This window comes from Saccostrea cucullata, unplaced genomic scaffold, assembly GCF_032062105.1.
Source record: "Saccostrea cucullata isolate Sc308-1 unplaced genomic scaffold, CSIRO_AGI_Scuc_v1 ctg47, whole genome shotgun sequence".
NCBI lineage: Eukaryota > Metazoa > Mollusca > Bivalvia > Ostreida > Ostreidae > Saccostrea > Saccostrea cuccullata.
The window spans coordinates 685,806-712,031 of NW_026936653.1; the positions used below are offsets into that span (position 1 = coordinate 685,806).

Below are 26,226 nucleotides of genomic sequence, written 5' to 3' on the forward strand. Positions count from 1 at the left end.
TTTAGGATTGAGCCCATTTAGTGCCGAGTGTAGAACTACCTTAATTAATTAAAATGATTATAAAAATTTTGTAATTTTTCCAAAAATTTTTATTCGCATTTTCTGAAAATTTAAATTGAGATTCACTAATTTTCCCTATATGATATGATTAACTCTAAAGATGAAGTTTGAAGAATTTCGTGGGTAAAAACACGTGCATTACTTTGAGAATTCAGAAACAATTTTGTAAGCATTTTCAATTAGTCCATGCCTGATTTTCAAAATATTGGGATCGGCGATACTTGAAAGTTGGAAACGTCAAGATTAAAGTTATAATTTCCATCTTTTGGAATGCCAAGATTCCCTAGAGTATTTGACAAATTCTAAAGTCTTAACAGCCAATTTAAATAGTTGGAATTACCAAAGTTGGAGAAACCAAGTTTAAAGTATGAAATACCAACTTTTAACAGCCAACTTTAAAATAGTTGGAATTACCAAAGTTGGAGAAAAAAAACAAGTTTAAAATAGGAAATACCAACTTTAAAGTTTTAACAGCCAACTTTAAAATAGTTGGAATTACCAAAGTTGAAAAAAAAACAAGTTTAAAATAGGAAATACCAACTTTAAAGTTTTAACAGTCAACTTCAAAATAGTTGGAAAAACCCAGTTTAAAGTATGAAGTACCAACTTTAAAGTTTAAACAACCAACTTAAAATAGTTGGAATTATCAAAGTTGGAAATACCAAGTTTAAAGTATGAAGTACCAACTTTAACGTTTTAACAACCAACTTAAAATGGTGGGAATTACCAAAGCTGGAAAAGCCAAGTTTAAAGTATGAAATATCAGCTTTAGAGTTGAGAAAGCCGACCCTAAAAAGTTGGAAATAATAGCTTTTAAAGTTGGAAAAGCCAAGATTTAAGTTGGAAATACCAACTTTATATTTGGAAAAGCCAGCATGCAAGTTGGAATCTCTTACTTTGAAGTTAAAAATAGTTGGAATTTCCTATTTTTCAGTTAGAAAAACTAAAATAAAAGTTGGAAAAGCCAACAGTTAAGTTGGAATATCCAATTTCCAACTTTAACCTTAATTTGGAAAGGCTAACTTTAGGCTCAACCCGTTGGAATTCAGTCAGCTTCCGTAATGGTGAATTGCTTCAAATGTACGTGTAGAATGAAAGTATGTTGTATTTTATTTTCAGATGTACACTTTTTACCTTAACAAATTGTTTGTCTTCATATTATTTGAGATGAATAGGGATTTCTATTAAAAAATATATATATTTCCGAAATTTTTCCACTGATAAATTATCAGTTTTTGATTGTTTTTTATATATACGAAAAGGACAAATAATCATAGTATTAAAAAAGAAATAATTTTAATCGAATTATTATTTAATCATACCACAGAAAAAAGACGAACTTCTTTCCCATGAGAATGTACGAATGCAACATACCCACGGTTCATAAATTTTTCCAATTTTATCAGATCATTGAATTCTAATGTATGAAGAATTTTGATTGGTCCCCTTTCATCCAATCGCGAATTATCTCACTCCTTGATGGATGCGATTACTACGTTTGTGTCGAGGTGCGCCAGTACATTAAAATTTGACTTTTTGTGGGATAGAGCCGCCAAAACGACGAACTCCAATGTGAGAATCTTTAAATACATGTAATTTTACATACTGTTTAAAATATTTAATTTTATGTCAGTTACAATTGTCAGTAAATGAGCATTTTCAGGATATAAATACACTATAGCCGCCATTTTGGCATGCGTCTGGTATCAAAACTACCGAATAAATTCACCCCTCGAGAACTTAAAAAAGGGAGAAACATAAATTATAGTTTAAATATAACAAATATAACTATTGGTTGTGCTGTTTTATTCGAAACGGGATATTTGTTTTCGTACCATTGTTCATTTCACTCGTACAAAACTAGCTGCAGATCTGTAGCTATCCGAAAAAAATATATATTGATAGACCGGATAGCTACAGTGCCACCCATTGAAAAAACTATTGAATATTTATTGCACACAAAAAAGTACGCTCGGTTCTTGATTATTTCTTCCAAATTCTTACCTCAATTTCAAAAGATGGAAGATTTAAAAAAGTTTCTCTCTCCTCTATCAAGTACACTCGTAGTTGACATCTGAACGAAGCATATTGGACCGAATTATCTTTGAAACCAAAATGGCAGTTTTTATAATCGAAATGTTCGATGATTACAATATCAGGGTCAGGAGGACTATTAACAACAATTATGACGAATGTTTTGTTGAGGAAAGAGTCAAAGAATATGTTAAAAACACACGGTTAGTAATATTTTGAGATTACAGTTTAAGGAACATGGAGAAATAAATCGAAAACCGAGCGCACTTTTTTGTGCGCAATAAATATAAAGTTTTTTCAATGGGTGGCACTGTAGCTATCCGGTCTATCAATATATATTTTTTCAGATAGCTACAGATCTGCAGCTAGTACAAAACATGACGAAATGCCCAATGAATATTGATCAGTCGCAATGAACATCTTTTGATAAATAAACTGTGTACTATCTTCACCCACATGTGTTTATATATATATGCCTTACTGTAATTCCCCTATTGCTAATAGAAATTAAGTGAAAAAAGACAAATGATAGAAGGAAGATGGGTGGGTGTGAGAGATAGTGCAGGCAAATTTAGGAAGCAGAGTATGATTCTTAGCAGGTCCAGCACAATACTGTATTGTGCTGGACCTGCTAAGAATCATATTCTGCTTCCTAAATTTGCCGTTATACCCCGATAAAGGTATATAGCTTGATAAAGCTGTTTAAAATACCTTGATCAAGGTATTTTATGTAATGAAAATTCAAAAAAATTCTTTAAAAATTAAATACTGGAAATCAAGTTCTGAGTTTTTGTCAGTGTGTCTACTCGTGCATGAAAAACACTCTGGTATCAAAAAGAAAGCATAAAATAACGTCTCCTCACATGACATGTTTTTATACTGATTTGTTTGTGTTTGAGTACTTTACATGCATGGGTGAATTTACTGACAACAACTCAGAACTCGACTTTCAGTAATTAATGTTTAAAGAATTTTTTTGAATTTTCATTACATGAAATACCTTGATCAAGGTATTTTAAATACCTTGATAAAGCTATATAGCTTTATCAAGCTATATACCTTTATTGGGGTATTGTGCTGGACCTGCTTAGACTGATAGAGAGTAGGGCAAGAGGAAAAATATGGTAGTAAGATAGAAAGGGATTGAGATCATCAGATGACAGAGAATGACGATAAATAATCAGAGTCCTCTCACTCTGAGAATATTGAATTTAAGTTTTGGTAGCAGATGGTCTCATAATTATGCCCAAATAAAGTTCTTATGCCAAAATGCTCGTTTCCTGTCACCCGACTTATGCTAGTTTTTACCCTACAACCCTAAAAGTTTTTTTTATATTTTCATTTTTGGGGGGGCTTTTTTCCTGAAATACTGAAGTCAACTAACAATATTTACAGAACTAATACATCACAGGTGTACAGGATGCCATTACTTTATAAATCTTTATTTAACAAACTTGCTTTGTAAACTTTTATCATACTGTTATCTTGTTATTACATGCTGTATGTTCTGCATTCATTGAGTCAGGGCTCTCGATTCTCTATAATTGGGGCCGATATTCGGCTCCATTCCCAACGTGAAAAAGGTACCTTTTTTCCCAAATTTAAGGGTAAAAATTCCCAATTTATGATTGCTTCAAATTCATTACTGTAACAAAAAAGCATATCTTTGACAGTCGTAAAAGCACCATTAAGATATGAAGGAAAGACGTTTGTGTTATGAACTGGTAGTTTGTTTATATGCTGGAACCAGTTTAGTATGAAAACGAAAGTCGTCTGTAGTAAAGTAGTCATTCACAACATGTCGAAGAATGTGAAGATCTATGATGTCAGGGCTCGAAATTAATGGAAAATACTCTTTGAATGAGAATTAAAATAAAAAATTGCGAGTTAAAAGCGACCTGTGTTCGCCACCTTTTGTGAGAAAAAAAGGTCTTGTAAAAAATTCAGATTACCAAGACTGAATGAGAAGCACTAGGCCTACAGGTATTTTATTCACTATTTTGCTATTAGATTCCCTAACAATTAAAAAAAAATAGGTACCATGCTCCTACAGTTTATAAATCCCCATAATCTTATCCATTTTGCAGCGCTACCTGTCTTATAATTTACTTCCAAAAACGATTGTTTTTTTTAATCCGAATTTCCTCCACTCCTTGGTAAATACAATCAAATACATTGTAACGTTAGATATTCCATTAAATTATTTACGATCTCTAAAACAACTTGAGTAAGAAAGTTATGTAATTTTCCAAAAAATATATCCCCAGTGTATTAAATGATTTAATTTTAAATTTATAAAGATGATTTTTTTTATTTAAACAACTGATTTACTATATTATCTGTTCAGATTTCATCTGTAATGAAACGGCCTAAATGCTTCTAAGAGGTTAAATATTATTATTTTTTTTAATAGATAATATGAATCACTATAAGGAGAAAAAATGCTAGGAAAAGTTCAAAATTACAATTTGATAGTAAAAATAAATCTGCTGATATTTACTACAGTGGTCAAAAAGTTAAGTTTGATCCCTGAGGTACTGTTGTCAGTGTAGAAAAAACATTTCTACTAAGAGCAAGACAATGATGTAAGTTTAAATTATGACTGGTAAAAATTTCCCAATTTTTATAAAAACGTCGCTTTTTTCCCAATTTCAATGGCCCCGGCCCCAGTACCAAAAATGGGTGTGAGAGCCCTGTGAGTTTTGAATATAAAATTTTTTTCCTATCTACCTACCCTATTTTTTTGGTCAGGTGACAGGAAACAAGAGTATATATATTTTTTTGGCCTTATGACCAAAAAACAGATTTATGGTAAAATGATATAGTTGCTTGAATCATCCTGCAAGAAATCTACTAATCATGGACACCTTGAAATATGGCATCATTAAATGGCTAGGGAAATATGCTCTATACCCACTTTTCATTAGAGCATTTGCATAATGTAAAATCAGGGGTTAGAGTCAGAGGAATCTTGAATTCATCAGAAAGATGACAGAAAAAAATTGTATAAAGATGAGCAAGAAAGAGAGAGAGATTACACAGGGAAAAATGGAGGTCAGGAGAAATTTGAGAGATATTAGAAAGAACGCTTAGAACAGGTAGAGGATAAAGACTTAGAGATGATAGAGATTTGACAGAATGAGAATGATGAAAATAGAACAGGAAAGAAATGAAAGAGTCCCCCAAAAATTATATGGCTGTTTCTAACTTTTTGTAAAGACAGAGAAATTTGAATGAGATACAAAATTTGGTGTATAGAATAGGTTTTTATTTATATCAATTATATTTTTCTTCTATTTCAAAGGTTGATTAGTAAATAAGAGAGATGGATAACCAGCATAATTCATGCTGAGAAATAAAATTTCTTTTTTGGTGCATTGCAGATGCCTCGAAGACGGAGTGGGAGTCCAGGTTATTCGGACCATTACAGAAAAAGAAGGCATGATTCGAGGAGGTAAATACTGAACCTATTTTCCTAATCATTTGTTAGATATTTAAGAAATGAATTGATCTTTTGAAGATTCATGAGGACATGAAATACTACCAGCATATTTCATGATAACACACTTCATGATAAATATGCCGGCATGAAATGTAGTGGGTTCATGAATCTTCAAAAATTAAATTTATTTCTGAAATATGTACTATTTTTCTGATGAGTTGCAACAATTATGCCATTTCACTGCCATTTCAAAAGCAAAACGGTTTGCACTACAGTTTTGACGTCAAGTATGGTATTATGACATGTATTTATTTATCCATGCTCATTCATTATAGCTGCAGATCTGTAGCTCCCTGTCTGAAAAAAATTCGGATGAATAAGCAGAATGACCAGGGAGCTACAGCGACACCCATAGCAAAAACTGTATATCTATTGCACACAATAACTTGCGCTCAGTTCTGGATTAATTTCTCCAAATTTGTACCTCAATTACCAAAAATATAGATATCAATAAATTCCTCAATGAAGTACTCCTGTAGTTGACATCTACAAGAAGCATATAGGACCGAATCATCTTGCAAACTAAAATAGCAGTTTATACATGTATAGGCTAATTTTTCGATAGCCTCAATTTCAGGGCCAGGAGGGCTATTAACAACAATTTTAATGAAATTTTTGTTGTGGAAACAGTGAAAAAATGTTAGGAACACATGATAAATAATATTTTTAGCTGAAAGTTTTAAAAGCATGGGGAAATAAATCAACAAACTACACACTTTTTTTTGTGCGCATTGAATATACACTTTTTTCAATGGGTGGCACTGTAGCTCTCAGGCCTGTCTATCAAAATATTTTTTTTTCTGGAGAGCTACACTTCTGCAGCTACATTCATGAGGAAATGAATTGTGAAAAGTAGGGAAAAATTAGTACTCCTGAAAAAAAGTATTGGGAAAAATTTATTGAAAATGTTAATATTACAGCTGTGAATGTAACTCTGTAAGAGTTTGATAAATATCAGAGAACACCATTAACAAGAATTCTAATTTTATTAAAATAATGAGAAAATGACAAAAATAGGTCTAAGCAGACAAATTATATCAGCATTTTGACATGTTTTTGGGAAATATTTGATATGCAGAGAAAGACATATTGTAAAAGGAGTTTGTAAAAATATAAACTTGAAATCTTGCAGCACATCTACAGGACACCCTTAATTGTTTCGCAAAAGATAAGATAGCTTCTGTGTAAAATGCATGATAAGACCTTGGAATCAGGTATCCAAAAATAAAACCCATCCGTTTTCTGAATTCATCTTCCATTTTGCCCATTTAAAACTTAAATTTAAGGAATCTGGTTTTGTAAAATGAAAAACAATGTTTTTGATCCCCCTTTGGTCCTCCGAGTGAAAAAGAAAATTCCAAATCCTCATTGCAACATCTACAGAATACCCCCAATTTATCTTGCAAATGATGAAAAGGTTAGTGCAAAAAATGTATATATATATTTTCTCAGGTGAGTACTGTGGCCCATGGGTCTCTTGCTTAAATAAAAATATATTTTTTTCCTACTTACAAAGTTTAGCTTGTTTCATTCTTCTTCACTTGCTCACAGTGAAATTCACCAGCAGCTAGCAAGTAAAAATTATATGCCGTTTCTAAGGGAGATCAGCTTTGCGTTGATGTTGATGTAAACAAGATTCATATTGTCAAGATTTATGGAACATTATATGGTTTAGTTTTTATTTAACTAATTCATTCTTTTAACGATAGCTTGAAAGTGGTTTTTTCCCCCAAGAACATCCAAAAATAAAAATTAATTAAATCGTTTATATTATATATTTACAAACTCATATTTATGGTATTTTGTGATTGGATAGGCACTTAAGCAGATTTCTAAGGATGCCCCAATGAATAGAGGCAAGAGAGGAAACTGATTAATTTAAATATACTTTGCATAATATGCACAGGTAATTTATTTTAAGTCCAAGAAAGAGCATAAGTTGGGGTATGAATTTGTGTATGAAATTATCTGCACAAAATTTTGAATAATTCTGTCTTTGTCTCATTTCTCTTGTGAGTCATCACATTCAGATGATTGGCTAATGTAGATCCAGGTTCCTTATGTTCTTTTTATTCAATCAAGCCTAGGTTTTGCATCTTTAAGGGTTTAGTTTTTAATGCAGAAGTACAGAACCTGCATGTCTCAGAGCTGTTTGTCCGCTCAGTTTATTGATTTCAGACACCTAATGCAGTTGATTACATTTAATTGTAAATAGAGGACATGCTAGTTTTATGCTCTTGTTTTTCTTGCTTGGTCCTAGCAGTAAAACGAGCCTGTTTCCTGTAGACATTGCCCACTTGTGTGGTTACTGAAGCTGTAAATCATAGAATATATATGCACACACAGCTGCACACGTTACTAATTTTCTGAGAGATCTCCAGGAATGAGTCATCCTGCCAGCATTATACTGGTACCACGTTCTAAATCAACAACGGGCAAATGGAATGGGGAAATGATTGAATCTACAAGTAGAAAATGTAGTTATTATGACCTGACAAGATACAATGTAGGCCTAGAACAATTCATTTTGTCATCTTTTAGTCAGATTAATCTAAGTGAATAATGAGGTGTAATAATAAATATGATGTGGTGGTTGGTCCTACATATCCTTCATGATGCTGGATTTAGATTATCTTTTCTGCACAATCCTCATCCCCCTCATATTAGATAGAATTGGAACATTTATTGTAAACAATTGGTAGATTCCACTGATTTTTTCAACCTGTTTTTTCTTCTTAATATATAACCAAATTACTTTGTCTAAACTATAATAGAACAAAAGGGGTGGGGTGAGTGACCAGCCTTTCAAAAAAACAATTTCAAAATAGGAAAATGTTAATTTTGGAAAAAAAGTGATATTGAGAGGTTTCCTGATACTGCCTGAATAATGCAGAATGAAAATCATATGTAATTTCTACTCCTTTAATGCAGTTAAGTTTTTTTCACAAACAAAGGACTAATTGTAAGACAATTTAGGCAAAATTGAAATGTTATAATTGACAGTCCACTTGAGCATTCTGAAAAAAAAATGATGAGCTCTTTCAAAAATTTAGTAGGCAGCCCATGGAATCACATACAGAAAACAGGAAACAGATTGTCAAGAGGGGTCATGTGATACATAAGTATCATTGAAATCTCTTGTTCCGTGTATCAAACATGAGAATTTTTTTTATATTTGTGCTTATCTCTTTGGGACAGTGATATTCTTTATGATACTGATGTACGATGTATATAGGACTAGTGTCATGGGTTCATGTTATGGGGACCTTATGTTCTAAATCACAGAGGTTGGCAGGCTTGTCCTCTATTTTATTTCTTTGATCAAACCTAGTCAATTGAATGTAAAAATCAATGGCCAGCAAAATGTGCCAGTAATGAAATTTCATGAACACCCTTTTAATAATTTATGTCCGTATGTTGTTTTATATTCCAAAATTGAAATTGTTTTTAAAAAAACAAAATATGATTTTGTTATTCATAAGCAGAGATTTTATTTACTGGGGTAGGTATTTTGATAGTACATGATTTGTTCTAAAAATACATGATTAGCTAATAGAAAGTTACATTAAGAAACTCATTATACCAAAGCAAATTTTAAGCTTAACATATCTACCATGTCTACATGTCACCTTTCATGTGTTCTGCTTGAATTAAAATGTGCAGGTACAGATTTTGCAAGATTTATTCAATTAGGAAACTTTTTTTCAGCTGTGACTATGGTTATGAGAAAAGAAGAAGAAATTATTCCAGAGAGCGATCTCCCACACCAGAACGCCACACGCATCGGCACCACCGGTGTGATTCTGACAGCTACTCACCCCACCGCGACAGCTACCACAGTCGTCATAGACACCACAAACGGCGGCGGCATCGGCGCAGCTATCGTCACCACCACAAATCCACGTACAGCTCTACCTCCAGTCGGGTAGGTGTCGCTTCAGTCGGGGTGCATGTACTTCTCAGGGCTGTTAAATCTGAGAGAGGTCATGTAAGGTAGAAAAGAGGACCAAGGTTACAGGATCCCAAGGCTCGATTGACCCTGACAAATTTTAAAGAAATAAAGTTTAAAGAAATAAAGGATTTAATAAAGAGGCATTTACAGATATGTGTGCTTTGATTTTAAAAACTTCGTGCTTAGTCCAGAGTAAACTTGGTCACTTTTCTATGAAGAGAAAGTGAGTGTGAATGAAAATGTGTGAATGATGTAAAATGACATAGGGAAATCTTTTGTAGGTGATCAGAGGTAAGTCAACAACAAAAAATCTTCAAGGGGGTCCTAATATAACTAAAAACTAAATGAGGAATGATGAATATTTTAAGATCAAGCATGAGGCATAGATAAACTCAAATCATGAATGCAGAAAACAGTTTCTTAAGGCTGTTGTGTAGTGTGTGTGCAAAAAAATTGCTATTAGCCATATCAGGAGCTTGTAAGAATTGCCACTGAATCTTATCATATAAACATTTTTATGATTTTCATATTTTTTCTTTGGTTTCTTCATTTTTATGATTTTCATACTTTTTCCTCGATTTCCCTAAGCCTGTACATTGGTAGTGATATTTCTTGGGAAATGCAAGAAAAAAAATGAATCAAATAGAATATAACATTTTGAGGGGGGATGTTACTTGAACTTTTATATTATCTTATGTCACATCATTGGAAGCTTATTCCATGGTTGTCACTTGTTTTTGGGGTGGGTGCGAGAAGGATGTTGGCTTTTGTCCCATTCCTGTGAGGAAGTGCGTAGATACCTAATTATAGTGATGTATTAATGGGAATTAGAGTGGGAGAACAACTGAAACAAGGGTGGGGAAGGGTTAAAACAATGAATGAATAGATGGTAAAAAACAAGAGGATAGTATACATGTAGTTTTAAGTACATTGAATAAATCAAGTATTTTATTATAAACACATGCACTTGTCTAATTGTCACCTAAAGTTTTATTTTAGAACAGCTGTATGTTAGAGGCAGATGTTCTTTTGGCCATAGAAGCAAATGAGTTTTCAAGGGCTAAGGCTGTTGAAAGTTTAATTATTCCATAAAAGGTTTTTTCTCATTGTGCAGGCTACAAGTTTTTTGTAGCAAGTGTGTAGTTACTGTGAAATTATACCCAATGTGGTGCATTAAGTCCCGAGATTTAATCAATAATCACACAGAATAAAAATTAGTTTGGGAGCAAGGGCTTGATGGTGAATTTTAACTACAGTTTCCTGGTAATCTATGAACAGGTTATGTAGCCTGGGAAAACCATTGATTTCCATTTGTTAGGAGGAAGATGAGGTGATAGGATACTGGTTATGTTTATTAAAATAATTAAGTCCAAGGAGTTTCTTTGTCTTGGAGAGAACTGTAAGGCCTGAACAGTGTGGACTCTGGCTGTCAATGGCAGTGATCTCAGAATATTGGATTAATGTCGCCTTGATGTGGGTTCAATATGGTATTGGTGTACAGATGGCAAGGAAATGAATAGCCCTGTCATTGACTAGAAGAAACAGTCCAGAATGGCTACTTCAAGTTCAGGGGAAATTTGGTGGCATGAACTTTGTGTCATAACAACATTGCATCAGTGCTTTGTAATACCAACAGACTGGTCATTGGAACTTTTCTAGAAAGAAAAACTGACTGGAAGAAAAACAATGGGTTAATCTCTGCAGTAAGATTGACTGTTTATCTGTGAGAATCATGAGTGTTGCAGCATCTTATCTTGTGTGGGGGTAACAGAGGGGTTGCCTTATCACCTTAGCCTCTGGTGTATATGGGGAGCTGACCACCCCCTGAGGAGAAATTAGTTGTTGTATATGTAGATGTCTGGCTTCTCTGACCATCTGGTGCCTTGTGTTCTTTGGTTGCCCCAGCAGCCTGTACCCCTTGGTGAGCCTCAGCTGTTAGTAAGTCTGAGTGTATGTGAAACTATTAATAGCCTATGATTTTTGGAGAAGCTAGAAGGTGCTCTTGTGTAGGAAATGTGATACAGGCTTATATTCTGAGTAAGAAGTCAGAACATTGGAGAACAGGGCGCCATCTTGTATAAAGACCTCTTTTCATATTTCGAGGGATATTTTCTGAGGATTGTGAGATTGGTGGGAATAATTACATGGTGAAAATTAAAAGAACAATCTCAAGTGACTTTTAGACAAGTGCCTGTGGAGTTACTTTACTAATTATGGAGGGGAATCCATCAGCCATGTAGTGGAAATTTACCTACATTAAAAAAAACATTATTTTGTATATATTCAATTGCGGACTTTTGTAGTTTTTTTTATTTATCAAAAAGACATTTTTTTTTTTAAGTAGACAAATTGTACATAGTAATTCATTTTAACTTTGCCTTCAAAATTATCTCTATTTTTGACCGTCTACAATTTGAAGTAACACTTATATTTTGAACAATCCAGTACAAACAGTTAAGTGATAGTGAATTCATTTGAAGCTAAATTTGAAGAACTACATAGCCATTGATAGAGGATCCTTACTTTAGTGCTTTAGTAAGACTATGAGAGTGGACTACCTGCAGTCTAAAAATTATCCCATTGGAGAATGGAGAATGCCCACTTCCGGTCTTTCATCTAATTATATTCCCTCCTCCGGTACCACTGCCTCTAGGTACGGCCTAGGTGCCTATCGCAGTGGTGCTCTAAGTGGTAGTAGTCATAGCAATGGTCTAAGTGAAACCTGGTCCAACTCGGTGAGTCCAACAGATTGTTTTTTCCTCCCTTTTTCTTAGGGGATAAGGATAAAGTGATAAACTTTGATTATGTCATTAAAATCTGTCAAAGATTAGGAAATCATAAAGTTAAGAGATTATAGTGGCAATTCTTACATAATTCAGATTACCTGTATGCTAATAGTCTAACTAGTTAATAGTAAATACATATATCAAAAAATCATTGGGCAGACATGGAACAAAAAGGATTAATCTGGAGAATGTTAAGAGGTATAGCTTATTAGAAAGTTTCTAAAAAAAAATCATGCCTGCCCAATGTACAATCTCAGTAAGTATGAATTTTTGTCTATTTAGAAATCTTCTTGATAATTTTCCTTCTGATTTTAATAAACATGATATGTAATTGAACCAATCTTTACTTGGCGATGCCTCCATTTATCTATATCGCATATGCCCACCCTCCTGCTGTCAATGAAAATCGGCTGTCATCCTTGTCTCCTTGTGAACGAAAATCCTGTTACTTCTGGCTCATGGCAAATCAACGGCTGTCATTGGCTGGCTGCTGTGGTGTATGATGGGAAATTGAATTTGAATTTGAATGATGGATGAATAGGACCAACATGAGAACAGCGAACAGGGACCGAGTATTGTGGATGATGCAGACGGACATCTCATTTATCACCCTGGAGATATTCTGCAAGCTAGATGTACTCATCATTTAATTCGTAATGTTTAGCCTAGCATATTATATCTCTATGTCTTTTGTATGAGGAAGATTTTCCTCTAGTATTCGTGAGAGAAGATATGCCCTAATCATTGTGCTTTACAGAGTCTACCCCCTACTTATATTTTTTTCTTTGGGGATTGATCCCAGAATTTGCTGTTCCTTTCAATTCCATATTAAAAGAATTGAAGAAAAAAAAATATATTTGCTTGCATTTGGAAAAGCCCTGCTGCCGGATATTGACAAAATTGATCTTGTCTGTTTTATTTATTTATCAAAATGCTACCATTCATTACCCAAGAAAATTGTACACATTGTACACATTGAAAGAAAAAGATCTTAGAACCTAGAGCTGCATTTTCATGTGGCTACCAATAGAAAGAAAGATTGAATGTGGTTTTGGGTGATGAATGCTGTAGTAATTTTGATTCAATATATACATGGTTTTAACTGTATGTCTTTAACTCTTTCAGATGAGATTGTTTCCACCCTAGGAGAAGGCACTTTTGGCAAAGTGGTAGAAGTCAAAGACATACAGAAGTAAGTGATATTATATACTGAGGGTTTTTTCTCCCAGTCTGATGGTATTGATACAGCGCTTCTGCTGATGCTGTCTACAGTTTCCCAGTTTATTGCTCTTCCTCTGTCAGGTTAATATCTACCAGGCTATGATAACATCTAATATCCAGAATTCCACCGCTTACATCATAGACACTGAAAAAAAAGGATCTTATAGGATTCTGAAAATAACCCGAGAAGGAGGGTTGGGGGTTTGAAATGAATAAGAATAAAAGATACAATTGTAAATTCAGTTATTCAATTAACTGCCTCTTTAAAAAAATGTGTGGACAAGCTTATGACGTCTGAGAATCTTCATTCACACATTGGATTTGATAAGATTCGGTGAGGTTACTGAGGTTGATAAAATTTTTTGTGGAGATTGCTGGGATTGAGATAATGACAAGATTTAGCCACAGTGTAATCCTTCAGTTGAATCTCTGCCAGAGGCAGCTGTAGGGAGATGATGGAAGCTGGGGCCTCCTGTCTGCTCACAGATAAATATTTAAAGAATTCCTGCCTGTATTTACAGATCTACACAAGGGGTTACTAATAATAGCATACCTTCAATGTGTAGTTTCTGACACTACAAAGAGTTGAATGTTGAATGGCTTATTAACGCAGGATTTGAGATATAAAGGATGGAAGTTTTGTTCTACAGCTGTAGAATTTGGCCTTTGATTGAAGGCTTTCTGTTATTTTTTTTTTCTGGCTGTATGTATTTAATAAGTGATTAATGATGGGGAGAATGCTTCTGGTTTTCTTGCTTTGCTGCAATATTTAAAAGTTGAAAGTTACTGAAAGCTTATTCTAAATACAAGACCTTGTCTAGAAAAATAAAATTCCAATAAGCCTAGAAGTTTTAATAAAGAAAAATTTGTACAGAAATGTACCAAGGGAGTTAAAGTTTTTAGGTCATTAAAGTGAAACAGAGGGTGCATTGTAAATAATGGGGGGCTTACAATGATTAATCTGTTGTTAACATGAAGACAGACAATGTGATTGGTCATCACTAAACCTGTGAGTATCATCCAGTACTGGAGCTGAGACGTAGATAAATAAACCTTGGGCTAATGATAATTACTACCACATGTCTAAAAGAATTACACTCATCACAGATAAAAAGTCTTGAAGCATGCAGTCAAAGCATGTGAAGAGATAATAGTACATGTAACAACAGAAAATGCTTTCCATTAGGGGATTAGTGAAAAAACCTGATGACAATAATTATGTATTTATAAGGCTTTTATACATCAGAAACAGGAAAATCTCGTCTTCTGTTTTTGTGTTAAAATGGGGAAAAGTATACGCTTTAAGAAAATTAGATTTTAGAAAGAAATGTAATTTATGTAAATATTTAGCAATGTGATGTTAATGTTTGTATTTTGTTTGCTGATGTTGCCTACTTGTCAACTAAGAAATGAGGCATTGGAGAATTTTAGAGGCACCATTGGGGTATGGAGTGGTAGTTGGAGGAGGCATAAGGGGTTTGCAGATCTATGCATAAGAGGTTTTGTTTGGTTTGTTAGAGCAGAAATAGATGTCCTCAGGTGTTGATGATTATGGACAGTTTGTTGTCAGAAAATGGAAAGGCATTTTTCCTAAGGATGTCTCTTGACAAACAATTAGTGGTTTATTATGACTGACAGTCTGACATAAAATTATTGCTGCTGTAATGTGCTGCTGCTGCTGCAAAAAAGAAAAATCCGTGTAGAAATGGAGACTTGAAATAAAGCACAATTTGCACAATTTTAAACCTCATATTTTCAGTTTGTATTTTAGGATTACTTTTACATGTAAAGATATAAAATTTTTTTACTGATTCATGAATAAGCAAATTCACTTACAACTAGAGTATAGTAAATAGACAATATGTTCAACATTTTCCCACAAAATACCGTTAATGCATGATGGGGGGGTTTATGAACATTTTTTTGACAAAAACATCATACAGGGTGTAAAGATATATACACATGAATTTTAAGGGATAATTTTTTAGAGCTTGGGTATTTTTTGTGCTATAACTTGGGGAAATAGAAGTTTGCGAAACTTTTTTTTATTTAGTGGAAATGGCTTCTTATTTGGAATGATGCTCCTGGTGTATTTGCATATGGAAATCCAAAATTACATCTTCAGTGCCTTTTATGGGCTATAGGAGATAATGTGTAATAAAGCAAAAAATCTGGAGGTGTGAGATAAAATATCATAATGTGATAAAAAAATACTCACTGATTCTTTTCTTTTAGGGGAGATGAAAAATTGGCATTAAAAATAATCAAAAATATAGAAAAATACAGAGAAGCTGCCAAATTAGAAATCAATGTCTTAGAGAAAATTAAAGAAAAGGACCCTGATGGCCAATTGTAAGTAATTTGAATGAATTATGGAATTCATTAGTAATGTATGTAATTCTCTAGAAAGTGATTTATCTTCATATGAAGGCTAAATGACCCATGATGGGCCGACATTTGTTGATGATTTACAGATTTATAATGTTTAATCGTCTTTGAATTTCAGTTTATGTGTTCAGATGAAAGAATGGTTTGACTACCATGGGCATATGTGTATAGCATTTGACATGCTTGGTCTCAGTGTCTTTGACTTTTTGGTAAGATTTATTGGCTATTTTATGTTCAATTTCCCTGCACTTACAAAGCATATATGAAAAAAAGTTTTTGAATAATACTTTGCATTTACTTTTGACTTGTAAATATTGGAAATGAATAAATTCAATTCAAATTATTGTATATTTAGTTCTGTAAATAAAGCAGATATATATTTAATAAAAGAGGTATTTGTTGAAGATAGCAAACTAACAGAGATCCTTTTTAGAGTCAACTTCAATAGAACTGGGCATTTTGCTAACACGGCATTGTTTTGTATTACAGAAAGACAACCATTACCTTCCCTACACAATTGATCAAGTCAGGCACATATCATACCAGTTATGTTATGCAGTCAATTGTAAGTGCTGGCATAAAAGTTGATTGAATTTAAAAAGGGAATTGCAATATTGATTGTAATAGTTGAACTTTGTATTTCATGCTGGTGATTTTTTTTTTTTTTTTTTTTTTTTTTTTTCCAGTTCTGCATGAAAACAAGCTGACACACACTGACCTCAAACCAGAAAATGTTTTATTTGTGAATTCTGATTACGAAGTGTCGTACAACCCAAGGAAGGTAACGTGTGAAGAATTAGGGATAAAAACGGTAAAGGTTCTTACGTTATAAGCATGCTAGGAATGGGGAGAAACATGTCCATTGCACCTAAAACAACAAGGCACACTGAAATCCTAGAATTTATTACATATTGGAAAAAATAAGTGGGTATTTGTTATCAAGACCTGAATTTAAGTATCAATATTATTCTAAGGAAAAGGTGGAAAAGACTTTCAACGTAAGTAAACGGACATTTTTTGGAAGAAAAAATCTGCAAATCTGAAATATTTCACTGTGCCTTCAATTTAAAAGGAAGTAATTATAAATTTCATGTTTATGTAATATATAATGTAATTGGTTCAATGAGATTTATGAAAAATCTAAAAATGGACAAGTTTGTCACCTTCCTGAAGCATGATGGGAACTCGGGGACTGATGACAACAAGATCTGTTTATCATTACCCAAGTCTACCCCCCTTTTTGGCACTTGGTCTGTGGTGCTTTCTCTTTGCTGCAGTGCAGGTATCTTTTTTTCATATTTCTTCTTAAAACTTGTTTTTTAATGCAAGAGTTTGATGCAACAGTTCGATTAAAAAAAAAAATCCACATAAATCTTACTATCATTACATTGAATGGTTACCCAGTATTTTATTTTTTGGCCCTTCAATTTTGTTTCCAATTTCCTTTCCAATCCTTTTCCACCAAATTAAGTTGAGGTTAATTTCAGTGGCCATTTTATGATTGCTTCCTAGCCCCTTTGTAAGAAATTTAAAAACATTTAGAACAATTCTACATATTAATAATGATAAGTTTAAGTTAAAAGGGAAGAAAATCTTGAGCATGTGCAGCTGCTATCTCTGACTTGCTAGCTCTAGCCTTTTATCTATTTCTATAAAAAGTTTAAGTATGCTGTTTAAAAGAACAATTTTGAATAATGGTTTTTTAAAAACTCAGCTGTATAAATAGATTAATATTGGTTGTGAAGCTGGATGTGTTTTTGATGTGTGATTACACTAAACCTCACATAGAATCAGCCCCAGATTTTATAATACATGTGTTTGTCATTCCCACAGAAAAGAGATGAGCGCAACATAAAAAACACAGATATTCGACTGATCGACTTTGGTTCAGCCACATTTGACCATGAACACCACAGTACAATTGTCTCCACTCGCCATTACCGAGCTCCAGAGGTCATTTTAGGTAAGGTCATGTGCTTGAAACCCGAAAAATTACTAAATTTATTACAGTGCATTGAAAGTCTATGGAGGTATTCAGATAGATTTTAAAGGAACTGTGAAACTAGTAGATGTTACCTACTCTCTACAGAACAAATCCTGAAATGTAAAATACCACAGAGGTTTTTTTGCATTTTTAAAAAATTATTCAATTTGTTGTCAGAGATGGGATGGGCCCAGCCATGTGATGTGTGGTCAATAGGCTGTATCATGTTTGAGCTCTACACCGGCTTTACACTATTTCAGGTGAGTTGATCCTGCATTGGTAAAGTTTACACAGCAATGTTCAGGTAATTACACCTTGTATTTACATCCAAATAGTCAAGGAATGTAAGCTATAGGAATTCCTGTAGGAAGTAAAGTTAACATTGCCAATTATTTTCTCGATAAAAAATTATATAATTCTGATAGATATGGCCATAGTGCATTTCAACAATCATGGTGTAAGAGTATTGAGGATGTCCCATTGGGTTGCAGATTAATTGTTTATGAGCACAGTCTGTATATAAGTTTAAACAGATATGCACTGTGATGGTTTCCATTAAATGCAGGGGTGTTTTTCTTTTGCAGACGCATGACAACAAAGAACATTTAGCAATGATGGAGAGAATTCTGGGCACTCTGCCATACAGAATGATCAAGAAAACCAAGTAAGTTCACAGATGCTCTAGAAATACTTGTAAACAACAATTAACTCATAAAGTGTTAACCTTATTTCCAGAGAAATAGATAAAAGATGATACGATGCAGAACAAAAAGATTTAGACAAATATTTTTGGAAAAACCTTTTGTCTTTAATATAAACTTGTTTTTTTGACTGATGTTTGTAAACTAATGCACAGGTCAGTCCTCATTTAACCTTGTTTGTGTCTTACACTCCTTGTAATCCAACTCCCTCTGTAGAAAAGGAGGAGGGGGTCAGAGAAGGCTTGCAATCAATGTCTCATTAATGTCTAAATGTGTCCAGAAATTTATACTGTTTAGGTTGGATTTTTTGTTAGGAAGATAAAGAAGAGTTAAAGTATTTTTTCAAGAAATGTCAGACCTGCCTACCCTTCAACTTCTGTTTCTTGTCAGTCAGTTATGCCATTTTGCCAAAATTTTTCACTCTTTTTTGAAATTTTATTACTTGAATGTTTATTTACTAGGGCTGGGTATCGGCTCGGAAATTGATATACTGGGATATTTTTAACTATACTGCAATATGTATCGCGCAATATTTTCAGTAACAGGTTAACATGGTTAAAATGTTCTTTTCTTACTTTATTGATTTATTTTGATTTATTGATACTGGGATGGCTTCTAAACATGCAGTGCTTGCTGGAGATTTGTTCAAAGTTTATAAAAAGCTAGCAATCTATATAGTTTCTAATAATTGTTATATATCCCAATTCTTACAACGCTTGCTTGTATCATCCTTTCGGTTTTAGAAGGCCGATCACATTCATGTCAATGTGTACTAGAAACATTAGATATGTCCAACAACACACAAAATTAGTTGTGATCGGTTCTGTTAATTATAAGATATGTCTGGATGTAATGTCATTGTTTTCCAATGCATGAAATTCATCACCATGTTAAAATAATGATCTGAAAATAATTTTACTATATCATTTTACATAAAAATCATTTTTATTCATGGCAAATTGATTGGATATTTGTCTGTTCTTTGTCCCTTTGTCAGTTTTTCATGCATTTGTGTAATAGACTAATAGGACACCACAAATTGTGAGTGGAAGGTTGTGTATTTATACCTTAATTATGCATTGTGGAGGGGAGATATGGGTGTCTTGAGAGCCAGTAACATCTGGGACATAGGATATTAGTGTTTATATACAGTTTTATCTGAAAGACTGTTCTCTATTCACTGGATCATTGCCCCGATGAATCACAGTACTACATCAAATTTGGAAAATATGTATGAAATATGTTTGAAATTATACTAAAATCAGTATTTTTACAACTCTGCTGTCTAAAGGATAGGCAGGTCTGCAAAAGTTTTTACAAAATATTTTGGCAAATTTTTTAGGAGAAATTTTTGTCTCCCAAGTTGAGGAAGAAAAAGAAAAAAAATCCTCAAATATTTCCCAGAAAAAAGAGAAGATCCATTTATTATATTATTTTTTTTGGGGGGGGGGGTATGATTACCAGCCTTCTTTTATCCAAAATAGCAAGCTTTATGCATTAAAATAGTGATTGTTTGGTGTTCTGATATTTAAGTCCCAACATTTTCTGTGCTTTATTGAGGTGCTTTCATTTGAGCTTGTTAGGAAGAGAAATTCAGTTTTAAATCCTCAATTTGACACTATACTAAATGTGTGATTAGAAGTGTTTTGTGAGATGACAATTTGCCCTCATGCCTCTATTTTCCCATTTGAAGAACAAATTTTTTCTGGCATGGGCGCCTTGATTGGGACCCTACCTCCTCCGCGGGGCGTTATGTACGGGAAAACTGCAGGCCGCTCTATGTAAGTATGTTGCAGATGATGCCTGTTGCCTGCCTGCAGTAATAAAGCACCAAGACTTGCAACAATTATCTGCCCCTGCTCGCCCACACCTCTTTTAAGTTGTGTTTTGCGCTTTATGATATGAAGAGGATTTTTTAGTGAATCAAAATTAATGACCGGCTGAACTTGATTGTTTGTAACTGTGTCAGCATGACCTTATTGAAGCTAAGGCTAATTGTGCACATAGTAGAAAGCTATACTGCCAACTGAAGGAAAGCTTGCTGATTTCAGTGCTTTTAATTTTTCATCAATTTATATTTGAAATATTTAATGCCTCAGTTTTAATTTTTAGAAATTTATCAAATAATGTGATGAGAAAAAGCTTTGACAGCAAGTTGAAAAACAGTTAGCCTTGGTTAAACGTGGCCTGTGCATGTGTTTATTTTTGTTACACATTAGAGCATGCATGAGTTGTGTCTGATTATAGCTTTTGTTTGTCTTTTTCGTTTGAAACCTACAGAAAATACAAGTATTTCTACAATGGTAAGCTCGACTGGGATCAGAGAAGCTCTAAAGGAAAATATGTTCGTGAAAATTGCAAGCGATTGAAGGTAGGAACAAATTTTGGAGTTGCCAAATTTTCAACAAAGAATGTTTTGAATTTAGTTATATTTAATTCCAAAGTTTCTATAGAAAATTACTTTTCTGGGTATGTATGTTGTATTCAAAGTGTGTTGTAAGATATGATTGATCACTTTTTACTAGTAATCAGTTATACCTTCCATTTCAGTTCACATGGGAAGGCACTACCCTAGTGCATGTCATCCCATCTTGTGGCCACAAAACTAGTGGCCATTGTTGAAATACTTTTATTTCATGCATGATATATAGGTTGATTTATAGCCGAGAACCCTAATATTAATACTAATAGATTTAAGGATGAAACATCAGTGTACACAAGTGTGATGTAGGGTACACAGAAATTTATGACCATGCTTGAAGTGAAGATATGTAGAAGAAAAAAACTAATGGCATGAAACCATTGATCAGTCAGATCAGGTTCTTATTGTAAGAATTACCAAGTTTCTAGGTGACCAGTTGCTTGTTAAATTAGAATGGATTGATTTTCAGTTATGTTTTTATATCTGTGAATGTGATGTCTACAACATGAAGTTTTGTGTGTGTATTAAGATTGACTGATCAAAAAGCTTGTTGAAAAAAAAATTGAAAGGTAAATAATTTTTATTCTCTAATTTTAAAAAGTAAATTGGAATAAAGAAGAAAATTCATGATTTCCTTATGAAAAACAAGTCTTTCGCTATTTTGAAGACTCATTTATGATGATTTATAACCAGTGAATAAGAGGCGGAAAATATAAATGACTGATCTATAGAATGGACCAAAGACTCCATTTGAATACAAGTAGGTGTTTTAAATAGATTTGGTTCGCTTTCTTTCAGCATTATCTACGTGACAAAGGCTCAGAGCATCGTCAGTGTCTAGAGCTTGTTGAAATGATGTTGGACTATTTACCCAATGAACGCATCACTCTGAAGGAAGCCATGAAACATCAATTCTTTCGTCCAATTCACAAGCAATATCCTGGTCGATATCCGTCCATTGATCAAGTGCGCTCCATGTCGACAGAGAAGGCTCCGCAGAATGAAGATGAGAAGGATGGGATATGTCGGAGCAAAAGCCGAAGTAAAGAGCAAGAAAAGATGGAACTTGATAGCGTTCCTGAAAAAACGGAAAAAGTGACAAAAGACTTGAATATACCAGACATGATTGTAGAGAAACCAGAAAAAAGTCTGTATGAGTTGTTTCCAGGAGCTAAATCACTCCGTACTAACCCTGCTGAGAATATTTCTTCTAAAGAAACAGAAGTATCAGACCAAAAGATGGATTCCTTAAAGGTTCTTGGTGTGCTTGAAAAGCAGGATTCTCAGGCCAGTTCAGAGACTGACAAGGATAATTTGGGAGACGACAATGATTTGGAAAGTGGTTCACGCAAAAGAAGAAGCAAACGACCGTCCCCAGAAATTTCTGTCCCAGATGTTGAGGAATCAGAATCTGTACAAGAAGCCAGAAAAGCCAGGCAAGCACGAAGAGCTGAAAGGGAAGCCAAACTCGCTGCTGAAATGGCTGAGCATGAAGATGCATTGGAGGCTCGCCGTGCTAGGAGACTAAGAAGAGCAGCCGCTAATGCTGACCAAAGGTCAGAAGACAGCACAGAATCTGAACAATCACTTGCTTCCCAGAGTAGAAGATTAAGGAGAACGGAAGCTGTAAATGATGATTCCTATGAGCCAGAGAAACCTGATGATAACCCAGATACAATAAGTGAGAAGAAAACCAAAACCATGAACAATGAAGAGAGCCTTAAACTTCCAACAATAGATTCTTCAAACCAAAATGAAGATTTGTACACAAGACTTGCTCGAAAAGCCTTGAAAAGTGAATTACAGAAAAGTGCTTTAGAGGACTCGCGAAGAAGGGACTCGTTACCTTCAGCTAATCCTCCATCCGATTTCGAACCTGTCATGGAGGTGAAACGAGAGGAATCTCCTGCAACACGCAGAAGAACAAGGATGGAGGAAATTGAAAAAGAGATCGCTGAAGAAGAAGCCAGAGAAGAAGCAGAGAGGAAGGCTCGTAAAAACTCTCGGCAAGGTGGACCAGATCAAGCAAAAGCCAAATTAGAGCCAAGCATGAGGAGTATATTTGACTTTTTCAAAAAGTCTACTCCAGATAGTGTCATAAAGATTTATCCAGAGTTGTCATCTCAAAAGAAAAAATCTGCATCGCCACTAGTAGGACAAGGTGAGATAAAAGCGCTTGAAAGTTCCACTACAGAAACGTGTGGAAATAGACCTAGTTCCCCTGTAGATGTAGTTGCCCCTAGTGAACCAAATTTATTGCAGGAGGAAGACAGTAGCATTCCGTCAAAAGAGGAAAATAAAAGTATGGATATTCCTCCACAGGAAGAAAGTGCTGCAGAGATAATGGTAACCCCGCCAACTCCAACTGTAGAGCAGAAGACTCTAAGTAGTGACATCAAGGTGAAAGAACAGGAGGAGCAGAAGAACTGTGAGGAAAATACAGCTTTGTCAAATCAGAAAGATGATGTTCCAATGGAAACCCAACAAAAAGAAAATGATCAAATTCAAGCCATTGGAAATAAAGAAGTAGAGATGAATGAGATCCCTTCAGTTGAAGAATCAGATGAAGTAGTTATAAATAATAAGTCAGAGGAAGGGGTAGTTGAAAAGTCAGAGGAGGTGGTAGTTGAAAAGTCAGAGGATTCAGTTAATCAATCAGTTGAAGCTCTAGTTGAGCAAGCTTCTGAAGGGCAAAATGATGAAGGGTTTGCTAAAGAAAAACAGGAAGATCCCACTGCAGAGAAGGAGCCTGAAAATGCCTCTAATGATTCAGATGAGTTTAAGTCTGCTTCAGAAAGTATGTCACCTGTTGTCACACAACCAGAGTCTGAGAAGGGTAGGAAACCATTGAAGCCATGTGATTATTCCATGTTTGTGGAGCCAGGTCCCTGTCAGGTGTACCTAGAACCAGAGCCACCTGATAACATGGGGCGGGCCACGCCCAGTGGTGGCACACCACCTGTAGCAGAAGGGGGAATGGGCAAAGGAGATAAGAAAAAGCGCAGACGAAGGGCAAAGAAAAAGAAGAGTTCTGACCAAATGGTTCCAGCAGGTGGTGAAGAGGAGACCTGCTGTTTTTTAGGGAAACCCGGTCTAGATTCACCGCTTAACCCTCAGACAGAGCCCCCTATAGGGGACTCTGAGCCGACGGTTGAGTGCGCATCTCAAATCTCTCCGAGTGACTCTGGTCCAGGTGGAGACTCGAGTCTAGGCCGGGATTCTAGCTGCTTAGATCCAAACAATTCCAATAACCAAGTCATTGGTGATCCAAGCCAGACAGAGAGTAAATATGTGGCTAGGGGAATCAATTCCTTGTGTATCCCCATGCAGACTCAGCTTGATGTTGTAGGAGACAAGCGGAACAGGTGAAAAGCATGAACGATAACTGGCTTTACAGTCTCTGTAGTTCACTCTCTTTTGAGTTTTGTGTTGTGAAATTTTCTAGAGTTCTGGAGGGCTTGCAAACTTTTAAAATCCACAACCAGCTATGGAACAAACTGTGTCAAGCAAATTTTTTGCATGGTTAATACCTCTTTACTTCTTATGCCTTGAAAAGATTTCAAATCGATGTAGCTTCCAGGGTGTGCTAAGGATTTTCTTCTGTTGTACTGAATGTTTTTACCACACCTTGCAGTTAATATTTTAGAGAAAGCATTTGAACTAGTGAATTACAATATGCTCTGTTGCATAATTTTGTTATCTTTATTGTTATTCTTGGACGAATTTTTACCTCACAGAACTAACGCTTTCAGTATCTAATGGTCTCTGTTGTATTTCTTTTAACAAGTTTTTATTACCAAAGCTTCCTGGGATTTTTTGAAGTGTCTTAACAGAAGTGTTATTATATATAGCAAGAGAGGAGTTGCCTACTTAACCAATTAAACCAAGTGCTTACTGACTACAGTGTTGAATTTGAATTTAATACATCTTAGAGATATTGTTTGCTTATGGATTGTCTCCAATAAATGAATCATTGATTGTGAAGTTTTGTGATTTTATGTACCAGCTTTATTGACAATTTCACCTGAAATATGTGTACGTAATACTGCCACCACTGAATAATGTAGAATATTAAATGTTTAAAGGCAATTGGTGTTGCAACTTGCATGATAAATCATGTCAATCACTTCAAGCATGGTCATTGTCCAAGATGATAAAGAAAGAGTGTACAATAGCACTGGGGGTATATGAAGAGAGGGGTCATGGAGAAAAATCTGATCAATGGGAATAAAATTTTGGTTGATATTGACATAAACACAGCTGAAATTCATAAGAAATAAAATGTATAAATAAATTTTAAATTCTAAATAATATGTTTGCTTTGAGCCTTTGGTAAACACCTCAAGTGAAGGTTTTGGATTACCGTATAGCAAGTTTTCTTGGCGGGTGTAAAATTTGGCAGTTTGCTTGCTTAAAGGTATGCCAATAATTTTGGCGTAAATTATTTTAGCGAACACAGGGTTTCATCTCTTTGCAGATGAACAATAAGAAGAGTACTGATTATTTTAGCGATTGAAATTTTAGTGGGCTACCATTAAAATGCCTAAATAAGCCCAAATTAGCACCCCACTAAAATAACCCGCTATATGGTATCCATTGTCAACAAACTAAATTCTAAACATGTGATGTTTTATTTGAAGTGTTAAGCAAAGTCAAAACATATAAATTAGTAGTTTGAGTTGTCTTTGAAAATAGACCTGGACAGGGTATATTGAAATTTTGTCATAGATATATATTGTTATCATGAAAATATCATATTTTTTCCCAATAGTATACGCCAGCATTTTTCCCATGAAACCTTTCTCCACTTTATACCCACCGAGTAGAAAAATATGAAATCCATTTATACTTTTATTCATTTTATGCATCAAATATTTCCAAGTAGAAAGAGTTTTGCAGAATTTTGATAAAATATATATTTATATCCATGTCATCATCATAATATTGATATGTATTGCAATCATGGTCTGATGTACTGACGTTTGCCAATTTACTTCTCATACATACAGTGCATGCCTTGTATCTTTCCAGCATTACCTAACGGAACCGGAGAACACTGACCACAGAGATTTGTTTGATCTCATCTGGTGCATGTTGAAATATGACCCAAAGCAGCGAATCACTCTGAGGGAAGCCTTCAGACACCCATTCTTTGCCAAGTATAACACGGAGGACA

General features: G+C 34.4%; 1 protein-coding gene across 7 annotated transcripts; it reads left to right on the plus strand.

Moving 5' to 3' along the window:
• Positions 1-1,512: 1,512 nt before the first annotated feature.
• LOC134246158 (neurofilament heavy polypeptide-like) lies at positions 1,513-26,226 on the plus strand. 7 transcript variants are annotated; one of them, XM_062728474.1, is made up of 15 exons: positions 1,513-1,632; positions 5,478-5,548; positions 9,305-9,521; positions 12,876-12,969; positions 13,460-13,526; positions 15,791-15,907; positions 16,062-16,152; positions 16,433-16,508; positions 16,630-16,754; positions 17,777-17,906; positions 18,105-18,187; positions 18,512-18,591; positions 20,322-20,409; positions 21,849-24,415; positions 26,082-26,226. In XM_062728474.1, the coding sequence occupies exons 1-15, from the start codon at positions 1,540-1,542 to the stop codon at positions 26,089-26,091; spliced, it is 3,909 nt and encodes a 1,302-aa protein (XP_062584458.1). In that variant the 5' UTR covers positions 1,513-1,539; the 3' UTR covers positions 26,092-26,226. The 7 variants fall into 7 exon arrangements, with proteins under 7 accessions (XP_062584458.1, XP_062584457.1, XP_062584460.1 ...); XM_062728473.1 differs by lacking the exon at positions 20,322-20,409 and adding an exon at positions 20,909-20,999; XM_062728476.1 differs by having other exon boundaries at positions 16,630-16,724.

Bases quoted from the DNA above. Each gene is read 5' to 3' on its own strand.
- LOC134246158 (XM_062728473.1), top strand. From the start codon at position 1,540: ATGGATGCGATTACTACGTTTGTGTCGAGGTGCGCCAGTACATTAAAA. The intron at 13,527-15,790 runs GTAAGTGATATT...CTTTTCTTTTAG, and splicing joins GAAGTCAAAGACATACAGAA to GGGAGATGAAAAATTGGCAT. The intron at 16,509-16,629 runs GTAAGTGCTGGC...TTTTTTTTCCAG, and splicing joins GTTATGTTATGCAGTCAATT to TTCTGCATGAAAACAAGCTG.